Source organism: Megalobrama amblycephala, linkage group LG6 (genome assembly GCF_018812025.1).
Source record: "Megalobrama amblycephala isolate DHTTF-2021 linkage group LG6, ASM1881202v1, whole genome shotgun sequence".
Taxonomy (NCBI): domain Eukaryota; kingdom Metazoa; phylum Chordata; class Actinopteri; order Cypriniformes; family Xenocyprididae; genus Megalobrama; species Megalobrama amblycephala.
In genome coordinates, this window is record NC_063049.1 from 23,950,615 (window position 1) to 23,965,246 (window position 14,632).

Sequence of the window (14,632 nt, forward strand, 5' to 3'; positions counted from 1 at the left end):
TTGTGTCAAGTATGGAGACATTCTACCAGGCTTTTATGAAATAGAATGCATAAGTAAGGGAGACATCCAGTTTCTTTTGTGAGGAGAAATTTCAGCTCATCGGTTTTATTGCTGATCAAGTGGACATTGAATGGGTACTCAGAGTGAGTATGAAGACATCACTGTCAAAACCATGTAACTCAACCTTCACCTTCCCCTGACAATGTTCCTGACATATATAAACTGAAATGTATATGAATGTATTGACTGTACTGAGGCTATTTAATGAGAACTGAGCTGGATGATGACATCACTGTTTTCTCCAAAGCTGCTTATAGCTGAATTGAACTCATTCCATAATTAATTAACTTTACACATTTATTGAACGGAACTGAATCAACACTGAACTGACTTCAGCTGAACAATGACACTACTTTCTTTTTAGAACAGCTTTACAGCAGAATTGAACTTTGTTTACATCACTGAATCATTATTTTTCTGTTTATCCCTGTAAAGCTGCTTTGAAACAATTTGTATTTGAAACAATTTTGTATAAAGCTCTACATAAATAAAGGTGAAATGGTTGCAATTCATGAACCCTACAGGCATAATTCTTTTGAATTATAGTAGTCTTTTGGTTTTTTTTTTTTTTTAAAGTAGTTATAGTTTGTTGTCCATTTGTAGTCATTTGCCTTCAGATAAGACCAAGATTTACGAATGTCCCTCATACTCATTTAGAGGATTTTTACATTGAACATATGCCAGATACAGTCAAAGTTCCATTTTGAGGCTGTCTTGTGAATACACTCAGACTGCTGTTTTCAGTCATGCAAGTACAAGTTCGATCTCAAAAAACTATGTGCCAAGCTCACACTTCAGTAGCATATTTTAATTCTGTTTCAATGAAATCTGACATGAGTCATATCATAAATGTTGTTTATTACTCTCAAATAACACACACACACACACACACAAAAATCAGGTTGGTCCAGCTAATGTCCAGGTGCAGTGTAGAACCAAGGCTGAGTGCAATTTTCACGTAAAAAAACAAATGCAGTGATTTTGTCGATTGATGATTGACTATTTTATTTGGAAGGCAGAAATTATTTTAGTAGAGCTGCAGTATTAGGCATTCCAGTTTCACATTGTAACACCAGGGTTCTATCTCAGCGATATTCAGTTTCTAATATAGTTACAGTGATTATAATTAAGTTAACTTTGCAAATTAGTTCAGAAATTGCACAAATCTGGCATCATTGAGTGATGTTTTTGATTTATACTAGTAATTAGTGTAAATCTTACTCCTCTAAAGGAGTTTGGTGACATGTAACAAAGAAAAGGCTGGGAGAGGTAGAGTTAAATGGCATCATTAGCTCTAGCACATATCTCAGCCTGACAATCAACCACTATTGTTCTCTTGAACACTTTCCTTAGGCCACCATTTTAGTCACTGCTTTGACCCCATGACATTGCTTTTTCTCCCACAAGAGTGACCATTATTAAGCTTGCCCTCACAAACCCACTCAAACAGACCCTCATATCACACAGCCATTGAATGTCTGTTTCTGCTGTTCACAGAGGTTGAGGGGGTATAATTCTGGTTTTACCTGTCAGAGAGAAAAAAAATGAAGGCTCTCTGAGCCTTTTAGGGTGGAAAAAGTGAACAGCATTATTTGTGTCTGGAATAGCTGAAGTGACATGACTCTTTTTCGGTGACAGGCTTCGTCACGGGTCTTTTTGGCTGCTATTTTAGATCCACTTTGGAAGCTAGAAGCATTTGTGCAGTACATCCCAGCAACCCCCCTATTTCACTATAAGCAAAATGAATATGCCTCAAATGAATAGGCTGAAATGAGCTTGATAATGGTTTTATTAAATTTAGTGTTGGAATGTTGAGGTTAGCGAGCATCTCTGAGGATGTGCAGTCAAAATACTTTCTAACCTTCATAGAAATGTACTAACCTTTTTAAATTATCCCATAAAACAATTACTAGGAAATGCAGCACCAAATTTATGTTGTGAATGTGTAGCAGTAGACATTTAATAAAGAGCATGGGGTTAGAGGACATTACCTGCAAGATCTGATTAGTATAAATATGTCAGCGGGGATCAGAAATTTAGGTTGATATGAAATGCTTGGTGAAAATTGGGTTTATACAACAAAGTGCATTAGATAAAAAAGCATCAAGGAAAGTTGTTCTTAAAGTACCAAACAATTCTGTGTCTTTTTAATGATATTCCCATGACGACCTACTGTAGCAATTTCGTAACATTTTCTTTCTCTCTTTTTTCAGAGATCCAAGACGTTTGGTATTTTTGTTCTTTGGGCATTTCAGAGTTAAAAAATGAATGTTAGAAATGGACTATATGTCAGTCCAGATACAACAAAAGGAATATTTCTCAGCAACTGTTGTTTTAAAATATTAAAAATGAAAATTTGGAAGCAATCCCAAATGTCACATTCGTAAATAATACATGTAAACTTAGAAAGTAAATATGCTCAGAATGAGATGCCGAGGGTGGAAATCAAGCAAAACTGGCACAATGGGAACAAAATGGAAAACATTGGTGAAGCAAATGTGTGTTGAATGAAAAGACAAGTTGGCTACTGACACTAGTTGAAAAGGACATATATTTCCTTTCCTGTGTACAGCTTTATCCACACATCTAAGGGTTTCCCAGGAGATTTCAAAACCCTTTCCATGGCCTTTAATGAGTACACCATCACTGTAGCACCCGGGCTGTCACCACTTCATGCACAGTTTGAATACAGATGCATTCGGAGTCACAAAAAGACACGTTACAGGAACTGAATGATATGAATTGTGAGGTTTGTAATATATGTATACAAACCTCACAATGAATAAATTAGAGGTGCAAGATATATTGCTGGCTGATTTATTTGGTATAACTATATAGTTATACCAAACAAATCAGCCAGCAATATATCTTGCACCTCTAATTTATTTATCCTGATTCATGGCATTTCATCATTCACTCATAATTCAAAAACATCAATGCTTTGTCTCTGACTGTGTTGTATTCCCCAAGTATTATTGTAATCTTCCGTGGTGTGAATGCATTATGATTAACAGATTTATTTGCCGACATAATGAATTAATTAAATTTCAAAGCTCTTTATGTCAGTCAGTTATGAATCATCTTTCAGTGATGCTCTACCTCCATTACAATGGAGCTAGATTTCTTCATATGCATCTGCTGTTGCTGTATTTATATTAGATGCTATACCTGCTATTACATGCTGTAATGATGATGAATCGGCATGTCTGGATATTATCCATTTGATCAGCACAATGCACAGTGCTGCTAACAATATTGTTAACTGGCTGTATAAGGTCACATGTCAAGTAATGAGTCTGACCACTGTAATTAGATACCATTTCTGCTTATTGCAAATAGCCATTTTCCAATTTATAGCCCATCATTGTTTGTATAATTTTTTTTTTTTATTAATTTTCTAGTTTTCTAGACTGACAGAGCCTGTGTTTGCATGCATTTGAATTTTCAGAAAACTTCAGTTGGAGATATCCTGAGATATTGGAGTTCAGTTGCTTTTGTCTTACCTCAGGCTGTTGAAGATGGATAATTTGAAATGGGCTGTTGTGTGAGTGTTCATGGTGTGTGAAAATCAAAAGTTAGCAGGATCAATACTGAGCCCCGAGGTTCAAGATTGTGTGAAATCAATTCAGCCAATTGCCATTCAGCATGACAGAGGCTTTATGACCCTTAACCCTCACGTACGTACATCGTTTCGACGTATCATGCTTGTGCATAGGACCATCTTATCTTAATGCAGCCTCCCATATCACTTTATTTCCTCTATAGTTGATGCCAGGTCAAACTTTACTGCTCTCTTGAGGTCTTTCACAGCAGATACTTTTATATTCTCCATTCTTCTACCTGGAGAAGCAGATATGCAGTAGCTAATTGATTGAATCATTTCCAGCATACCCTCTCTCCTTTCTCACAATTTATAAGGCTTTTAAAAAGCAGTGATCGATTCACATGATGGATTTAAATGAAGCATTCAGGCCTCGTTTTGCTCTTCCACTTGTTTATTGGAGTCTAACTGGACCCATATAACAGTAAAGCTAATATTGATTTAGTCAAAAAACACTCATTGGCTCATTGTTACTATTAATGGTTGTCAAAACAGTTTGGACTTCCTGATAGCATACTTTCATTCCAAATCTGACACCAGGCTTCAAAAACATCTCTTTTAAGAGCTCTTTAAATAGTTTTAATCAAAAGATCTAAGCTGTTATCATATCTTATACAGATAATACTGCACTTAAAACCTCTGTCAATAAGCTTTTGAAGCTATTTTTCCCCCAGGTCACATTTACAAGTATCTGTTTCTGGAGGTTATGTGGATTTTTCCCTTTTTAGACTTCAGAACAAACTTTTTCTTCAGAACAAAAGCTTTGCTTTTCACATTGTCCTTTTCTTTTGCTCTTAGCATGTCAATGAGATCCTAAAATGTACTATAAGTAATTACAAATAGAAGGCAAGCTTTAGGCCCATGGGAAGAAAAGTTCTCACACTCAGCCCTATGTAATGATTCTTTAGTTCGTTCATCATTTCCTTATCTCATTGAGCTTCTAGACCTGCGGCAATGACTGTACCAGCCCAGCCCTTGCTTGGAAATCAAGGGCTTCATAATTCAAAAGTGACATGCTTTTTTGTAGTTTAGCTAATCATTTATGGATTTAATAGTGACTGAATTTGCTCTAGTTTTTGTATGGTCTTGTAAAAGGTGGGGAAAAGCCTTAGATTAAATGCATTCCAATAGATGAAGCAGTTATGTTAATTGTCCCCGCGGTAAGAGCGGACAGCTCTAAAGTCCCTGGAGAACGGCAGGGTCTGTTGATAATTGCTGTATCCTGGGTTTATGCAAATTAGCTAAGTGACTTTTTTTCCATTAGGACTGTGAATCCAAATAATGACATACATATGGAAAGATGCAAATAGACAAACGAAATAGTCCGAGTTTTAACCTCCTGTACTGCCTCTGGGGATAAACCCTTACTGTACAGAACACCTGAGAGCGTGAACAGCGGTTTAATTCAGGATTCACAACCGCCCACATTATACTGCAGCATTTCAAATGATCTCAGCATACAGGCAAAACACTTTATAAGATTAGCCCATTCATCCGTACTTATTACCACCCACATGCATGGTAATGATTACATACATATTAACTTCACCCAAAACATCAGTTATAACCCATTATTTTTGACCTCAGATTCAGAATCATTAGCAGCTTTAGGCTACAACTTGATATTGTAACGCTAACTTTGCATTTAGATCTGACATGCGCTTCTCCAATTTTAGTGGAATGAGACTAATCAGATCTTCTGGAGGAGATTTCCTGCTGCGTGAACCTGCTGATTTCATCGGCAGATAAACTGCAAAGCTGCAATATCAGAAGAGTTTGGGCATCTTAATCACAGCCCCCCTCTGCTGCTTCCCACACAGCGGGAGACTCCTACTGGAAATAACAGCCCAAAGTGGATGAAAAAAGTCTTTGTCAAGTGCTTATTTGAGTAAAAGGCTCTTATCTCTTTCTTAAAAATGGGTAATAAGGATTTCAAGGGAAAAAAAAAAAAAAACATATTTTAATTGTGTGAATTAAAACATTGAAGTGTATTGTTTGAGTGCTCTTTTCTGTTATCAGTGCTTTAGAGGCAATCTTTCTTGGCTGTAATGAAACAATGATCTTGAGAAAATAGAACCCTTCACGGCTTCCTCGGGAAGACATATTGTTTAGGGAACCTTGACTGGTGGTTCACCTCATGGAGTGACATACTGTCTGCTTCAGTGCCCATTATCTCCCCTGATTGATAATCATGGCATGAGAAGGGATATAAACATATAAATGAGGCTCAGCATTGTTAAGAATGTCAGCAGTCATTGTGACCTTGAGTGGAGGAAAGAAATTTTGCACAATTCTGATGTTTGATAAATACAGATGTCACCAGAGATGCAAATGGGGTCATGGGAGATGTATATGAACTGTGTCTTATTTATAGCTTAATTTTTACAACTATAAAATAAAAGCTCATTTAAATTTTTAGTTATTTATTTTTTGTTCTTCAAACTTCGCTTTGGATTTATCTCTGTTCATAGCTTGAATATGTCTCTTGTGAAGACATACTCCAACGTTTGCAATGGACAAATAAACTAAGATGAATTGAGTGGTGTACAAGCTTTCTGTGAGACATATCTGTTTTCTGTAATTGTATTATTTTTTTATGTAGACTGTAAAAGAAATCCCCATAAAATGTATGGTAAAAAAAAAAAAAAAAACAGCAGCTGTGGTTGCCAGAACTCTACCGTAAAAAAATGCAGTAGCAGTTTACAGTTAGTTTACAGTTCAAAACCATATAATTTAAAGGTTTATATTGTAATAATTACGGTTCATAACTGTTTATTTTACACATTGTAAAAATATTCCACTAAATTTATGATAAAAAAAAAAAACATATTTCATTAACTGATATAATGTTAATTTACCAACCTATTGAAGTACTAATATCTGTTTTGTACCTTTGTAATACAATGACAACCACCAAACACAGTGGTGATGAGTCACATGATGAATCAAAGCTCATCACAAGCAGCTATTCCACAAGCTGAGAAGGACAACACTAATATATAGAAGGTGCACACAGTGTCATTCATTCACAAACGCTAAAGACCATCATGGTAACACACATGAAATTTAATAAATGCAATAAACATTAATTTAACAACGTTAGATGTAACATAAAACCCTTATGTACATAACTGATTAGAAAAAAACAACAACTAAGAAACAGAGTTATTTCAATGAAAATACATAAAATGTGAAGTGTCATGCAAGGAATTGTGGGAATGTTAATTTACGTATTTTACCGTAAAATTGCATTAAATGTACCGTTAGATCTATTACAGTTATTCACTGTAAATAGTACGGAAACTTTCTGTAAACCATTGAACTGTTTTTTCACCGTAGCATTTTTAAAGTCTTTTACCATTAAAATCACGGTCATTTTTTACAGTGTAATTTTTCTTTTTAGAACTATTTTTATAGCTGTAGGTTAGGCCTACATTATCACTTGGAGTCAGTGAGCTTTTTTAATGTTTTTGAAATGTATTTTATGCTCACAAAGGCTGTATATATGCATTTATTTATTTAATAAATAAAAAAAATACTGTAAAAACAATAATATTGCAAAATATTATTTTAATAATTTATTCCATTTTGATATAGTATTAAATGAAATTTATTATATGATCCTAAAAAAATCATTGTAATATGCTGATTTGGTGCTCAAAAACAATTATTTTTATTATCTATGTTGAAAACAGTTCTGTTATGTAATATTTTTTGTCGATTACATTTAAAAAAAAAAAAAAATAGAAAGTTCAAAAGAATACTATTTATTTTAAATAAATTTAAATAGATAGATTGTTGGTTACAGTGTAAATGTATTAGCTGTAATTTTTGATCAATTTAATGCATCCTTGTTGAATAAAAGTAGTAACCTGTTAAAAAAATCTCATTGGTCCCAAACTTTTTAATGGGAGTCTATATTTGGTCCTTAAAATGAGTGTGACTGACTGAGTGCCCTTAAATTGCTAGTACTGTCTGTATCTATTTTTCACACTTATTTTTAGCATTTTTTTCAGTCAGTAATAATTAAATAGCTAAATAGTAAAATGGGTTGGTTTTCTAAAGAATGCCGCCGCTTAGAAGTGTGTTGCTTAATTCTTCTAGACAGGTGCAGTGTTAAGTCACAAAATGTTTCAGACGTGTTTAAAAGTTTGAGAGCCCTTGCAGTATAGCTTTTGACACATCTGCTTTTGTATTTGCACTGTATACATAACTCTGAAACCGCATACAAGCGCGTAGTTGCCTATGATGTATTGTGAGTTTAAATCCATCTGATGAGTACGGAGGATCAGATTGTGCCTTTTATTTGTCTTGCATCAAGCTACATCATGAAAGGAAGAATATCTTGTGAAGACTGTACATTTAAACTCACACTCATGAATAATTCATTGTTTACAAGGTAGATTATACCAAGCAGTCGGCTACTCTGGCGATGGCTGTTAAAAATCTGACTGTGTTCCCTTTGATAATTTGTTGACATGCCCCCGCTGTTGTTTCGAAAATAAAAATGACCTCACTGGAAAAGTGAAGGTCAGGCAGAGCTTAATGAAGGCCCTGTTGTCCTTTCCCATTGATTTCTCTGCTAGCCTGGCTACACACAGTCCGACTGGCTCAGAGTTGCCATGGTAAAGGTCTTTTGGCAGAGGATGTGTTTCCTGGATGGAGTGCCTTGTGGAATTTGTAAATGTGCGGTACCTTCGAGCATCATTATCCCCTCCCCCCTTGAATTCAGCTGGCCAGCCGCACATCGACACTAACTGGAGCCTTAAGCATGGTATCTGTGAACCCCATTTGATGTGATTTTTCAGTGGATACGCAGATCAATATGAATGAAAAGTGAAGCAGAACAAATAGTTCGGCTCTCGCACTGACATTCACTGGTGTTATATGGGTGAATCTTGCTGCCGAATGACATTCTCAAGACATTTATGTAATAGGTGTCCGGTGATATTAATGTTGATCACGGTTTTCTGATCAAAACTGAGGCAGCTGACATTTAGATCAAAATACCATGTAGTATATGTCAAGGTGAGAATTAAACAGCTCACTGGCCATCTTGGATTGTATAGCTCAAAAACAGAAGCGGATGATGGTTGAATGTGTTTGTGTTAGACGCAAGGTTTATGATGCAGAATTTTTATCCGTTCACAAGTGTCAGAGAGGCATTATATGGATCATATCTAATCTCAAAGGATTTTCACAGCCTTAGAGTGACTTTTATCGAGATTTCCTGTGAAATCCAACTAGGAGAATGTCACATATTATGTACATTGACCTTGGCATGAAAAAGCAACTTTAATTACACGACCTAATAACTTTTTGATGCAAGTTAAGTGGATAGTTCCATGCTGTTGACACAATTCTTCTCTGTCAGCTCGGCTTTAATTGACACTAATGATCTCCGTGGCTCAGCAGACTTTCTGGAGTTTCTGGAAACTGGGCGGTTGACTTTTTTTTATTGTAGCTGCGTTCAGAAATCAAGGTAAGAAAACGGTCTTGGACCCATTGCGTGACAGAGAACAGTTAGAAAGATAATGAGACTGAAGCGGCTTGAACAGCTGTTGAGCATCCGGTTAAGGCTTGAATTAAATGCAAAGTAATTCATTTTTGAAGGTTATACTGGAGCTTCATTGATTCAGGCTCATTAATGGTCCTCACAATTGTACAATGAAAACCCTAACGCTCAAAATAATTAATTGGTTTGAGTAGGCAAACTCACTTTAAACTAATTGGTTCAATCAAATTAACTTTTATGAGTATTTAGAATTGTCTTTTTCTTTTGAGTTTCCGAAACTGACAAATTTGAAGTAATCTGAATGGTTTCATTATTTTGAGTTTTATGAAAAAAACTTAAATTTACCTGAAACTGGGCTGAGATTTCTATTTCCCAGCATGCTTTGCCATAACACTCGAAAGACGGAATAAATATTAAAATTAAGTGGTATATGTTTTGTTGTTGTTGTTGTTGTTGTTGTTGTTTCAAGATTAATGTTAAAAGGGGGATTTAGTAGTGTTTAATGCTTTGCTATCCCAATTTTAGTATTTTATAGATGTTCTATAATGCTATACTCTTTCAGCAATTGCTATGCTAATCTTATCAAAGCATTGTTTTACCAATTAGCATTTGTTGAATTAGCTAGTTATAGCTAACTAAATTTTCACTACTAAAAATATAAGTTAAGATGTTAGCGCCGATAGCCTCGTGGGCAGCACACTATTGCGTCATTGCGCTACGGGCGGTCCGAGCTTGAGTCCCGACTCTCGGACCTTTCCCGAACTGCCCCCCTCTCTCTCTCCCACTTTGCTTCCTGTCTGCTTACTGTCCTAAGTATATTAAAACAGTTGATTATTGGCAATATAAATATAATAGCCTGAGAAATAAATTTAAATGGACAATTATAATATATTTTTATACACTTTGCATTTTCCCAAATTAGATTAGAAATTTATTTTTTTCACCCCTTGAAGTACGTTGTGCAATATATTTCGACTTGAACACTACCATGAATATATATTTTTCTGTATATTTTTGCACTGAACAACATCATGGAAATGATTATTATTTCAGCTTACTCGGTGGCGTAGGCGCCTAGCATCAGACAACTGTTCTCCTAATCAAACAAGATTGGCAGAGCCTCCATCCAGAGTTCTGAAGGCCATCTCTTCTATTCACCAGCACCCTGTCACGGTTTTACGTATCGAAAGCTGGCGGAATCACAAAGGCTGAGGAGCTTTAATGAGCCAAAGCTCTCTTCTCGTCGAGGTGGCAGCTTGTGTCAGAAATGAAGCTCATAATAGCATGCCAGTCCAGGCTCCACTGAACATTTCCTACTGTTATGGTAATGGGTTACCGCTACCTCATCAAAGAGTTGGGGCCATTTTGCTCCGTTGTTATTTTTATCTCCCTTCTTCATTTCTGTTTGAAATTATCTCCGAATGACCACAACATTTAGCAGTTCGGTATAGCATTTGCTCCTTTCAGATGTAAATTCTGTTTTTGCCTCCGAAAACAAATGATGCAAGATCTTTTTCCTTGACAGGTTTGAAGTGTTTTCATGCAGTTTTTCTTTCTGCGCGTTTTGAACTGTCTGTGGAGAATCTATTGAAACAGAGAGCTGTGGAAGCATCAAACACTCAAGTCAAGAAGTGAAGGCCTCTTGAGGTAAAAGGGAAGGTAAAGGGGCATCACCGGTCATTCCAATAATTCAAATTGGGCTATGCTTTAAAGGACATCCCATGAAAGTAGGTTCAATTAAGTGGAAAGAGGCCACTCTGGGGTTCTGAATTTGTCTCTTTTTTGGGGGTTTCTGCTGTTTGCAAAAGACACTATCCTCAGGTAAATGGAATGCTTCTAAAAAATGTTAACCAATTCAGCTGCAAAGATACCTTCAGACTGAACTTGGGAAATCTTCTATCAGGAGACCTGACTGTGTAGCCAAACATTTCCTCTCCTTGGTTATTTTTCCTCCCAGTTGAATTTGATTCAGGTGAAGTTTTTTTTTTAACTGTCAGTCAACATTTTGCTGCAAACGAAGGACAGAGGGCAGCCATCATCATATTCCCTGTAATTGCTTTTTGACTGATGTGCAGCTGCCATTGAATTGAATCGGGCCAGATTACCAGCCGAGTTTCAGAGCCACTGTGACTCTAAAGAAACTGAATCAGTTGTAGAAGAACCCACCTCTTGAACAATTTGCCAGATCCATTCTTCCCCATAGAACTAATCTTCAGTCGAGCTGGAGAGAAATGCAGCAGTGCCTCTTATTGTAAGATGTGCGATAACATTTTGGGGATTTTCAAATTATGCGTGATGAACTTGTGAAATCAGTTGTGCTGAATTCCCATGTTGCTGCATCTTAAGATGTGTGTCTGTATATTTCTAACATAACTAAACACATATGCCATGTGTAATAGTGCTTTGTTCAGTTCCTTTTTGTGACATAGTTCAACCAAAAAATGAAAATTCTGTCATCATTTACTCACCCATGTCATTTCAAACCTGTATGACTGCGAAACACAAAGATGTTTTGAAGAATATTGGGGTACAAACACCATTGAACCCCTTTGATTTTTATTGTATGAACAAACACAGCACTAAGCCATTTTTAAAATAATCTTTTGTGTTTCACAGAAGAAATTCATACAGGTTTGGAACAACATGAAGGTGAGTAAATGACATTCACTTCATGCATCGATTTTTCGGTTTCTTTAAAAGTGAAATACTGCACTGTAGATTTATTGTACTGTAGATTTAGTGCGACGTACAACTAAAAACAACCCTGCACTCAAAAAATGTTTTTATTTCTCAGTATTTTTTTGTCTTGTTTTACTTGAGAATCAAAATGTCAAAATAAGAGTTCTGAAAAAATATATAAAAATTAAGTGACTTTATGCTTAAAACAAGAAAAAAAGTCTGCCAAACAGATAAGCAAAATAAACTTGTTTTCCCTTTAAATAAATATTTTTTTACCCCACTTTTTTTTCTTATTAAGCATGAAGTCACTTAATTTTGATGCATTTTTTTTTTTTTTTTCAGAAATAATACTTAATATCTTAAGTCATTTTGCTTCTCAAGTTAATGTATCAAGGTTCAAGAATGTTAATATATTTGTAAAGGAAACCAAGACAAAAATACTGAGGAAAATCAATTTCCAAACTGGACCACTATCAGCGCTAAACATAGAGGTGTAGTGATAAAATCTGTCTCTATACAGTAGTTTGTGGCCTAATTTTGAGGCTTGCAGCTTGAAAGAGATGGAGAGAGATTGAGAAAGACAGAGAGGGAGAAACCGGGAGCAAGATGAAACCGTTTGACATTTATAATTCTGTCCCTTGATACTGAATTTGCTTGCCGGGGATTGTGTGTGTGTGTGTGTTGTGGTGGTGGGCCATAGCAAGGACAGAGAGAGCGGTGGTGCATAGAATTATTACTTGCATTCCTGCCTCAACATTTTGGAACTGTAATTGGAATTGGAGCATTTTGGATGATAATCATTTTGACATGTTTATAAATGATGCAGTTTGGAAATTCAGGAATTTAGAAGTGGAATGAGTGGCCCATTTGAGTGATACCTGACGCTCGATAGTCTGACAAATATTTTTTGTCTTATTTTTCTTGTAAATATTGTCGGACATCACTGCAAGGCTGTTGTACTCATAACAACAGATTATGGAGAAAAAAGGGACAGAAGTTGTTTCCAAAACTGAAATTGAACTTAATTACAGATTATTCCTGCCTGGCTGTTCAGTAAAATGAATTGTCATTACATTCATGTCACTATAATGAATCATTGTATGAATTCATGCATTTCACATGTGCTTACTAATCATTATATTTATTAGACAATCACGTAATTTAGACACTTGATGACTGTATTGCACCTCATTCCATACTCCATCTCTGTCTCCACTCCACCCCCCCACCCCCTTTTCTCATTAGAGCCCATTTTGTGTGACGTTGGAGAGTTTTTGTGTGGAGACCAGCTGACCTGTGTGTCCGAGAACTGGCTTTGTGATGGGGAACCAGACTGCCCAGATGGTTCTGATGAGGTTCTGGACAAATGTAAGTAACCATTACACCAATCCACAGTGCCACAGAACAGATCATTATTCCTGAAACTTCTCTACATTCCCATATCTCCATGCGCCAAAAATCAGCATCACCCTGCACATCCTGCACATCCTTGCCTTGTTTAATTCCAGGTTGCACATCACATGCAAAGTGTGAGGAATGAAAGCTGGGCGTTTTAGAGAAATGAAATTGTCCTGATTTTAATATTTAATTGTATTCATGAAAAGATTGATCAGTTTATGCTAAAGCCGTGCGCCCAATTGCTTCCTGTAGATGCTAGACATTTCCAGAAGAGCTTAATTTATTACAGATTCTAGGCACAGTGGGTCAACTATTCTCACCACTGGTATTCTATTATCATTTAGATTAATCATGTTCACTCTGTTTTATTTATAATGCTTTAGAATGGATTCCAGGCATATTTATCATGGGGATTTTGAGGAGCTCATTATCATAGATTATGTATCGATAGGAAATGCATTTCAATCAGCTTTTCACAACAAAATGTGCAGTGGAATTTAATGTGTTATGGAAGCCATCACAGACTACTATCGCATGAGTGTACTAACAGCACTCCACTGGCATGGGTAATTTTATTCATGTGTTTGTGCATATTGGGCACCCTGAGGTTACCATTTTGCTTACGATAGTGGGGTACGATCAGTGAGTAAGCTGTGCAGCCCTCTTAATCTAGAAAGCTGTGCACAATTTTTATCATGTAATTTATTTATGTATTTATCTATGTATTTAGAAAGGGCCAATCATATACAGCTGCCAAGGATTGGAAGATACACATAAGAAAAAGTCAATGTCAAAATGTCAAATCAAAATCCAGGTCTAAAATATATATGTTTTAGACTTGTTGGCGAATTTCCAACGTTAAACCCTGTAAATTGCTTGGGTAAAGATTATCCATTAATGATTACACAAAACATTTTCCCAAAATGTTAGCTGTGGGGTAAAGTGTGCTGTCTGCTCCAGGGTAAGCAGTGCCAGTGACTCAACTAATGTTTATAATAAGCTTTGCATCTAAATACAGTAAATACTTTGGAAATACACTGGTCTTTTTGAAGTGCTAGCCAATTTCTTTTCCAAAAATCTGAGAGAGTGCTGGCAAAGAAAAATCCACCTTTCAAAGAAAACAATAAAAAATTTGGTTCTCACAAATAATTTATGCACTGAAGAAGCTACCTCAGCCACACAAAGTCTGAGCAACTACTAGGAGATAGTAGTTGATATTTCATATTCACATCATATTTCCCTGCAGCCATGGTGGTTGGAATGTGATATAATACAATCTCAGTTTGTTTAGTCTAATAATGGATCTTTTGTATACTTTTTTATATTATTTTCATTTTATTTATTATTTTAATTATTTAACTCATTGTAACATGGGTTTT

At 35.9% G+C, this 14,632-nt stretch overlaps 1 protein-coding gene across 7 annotated transcripts in view; it reads left to right on the forward strand.

The window, feature by feature from the left end:
* lrp1bb (low density lipoprotein receptor-related protein 1Bb) overlaps positions 1-14,632 on the forward strand; it is a 351,504-nt gene that overhangs the window by 88,888 nt on the left and 247,984 nt on the right. For all 7 annotated transcript variants that reach the window (XR_007185289.1, XR_007185290.1, XM_048193502.1 and 4 more), the window contains exon 2: positions 13,101-13,223. Coding sequence is in view for 5 of the 7 variants with exons in the window: in XM_048193502.1 (XP_048049459.1) it covers positions 13,101-13,223 (123 nt within the window). In the remaining 2 variants the exon portion in view is untranslated. The remainder of the gene's footprint in view (positions 1-13,100; positions 13,224-14,632) is intronic.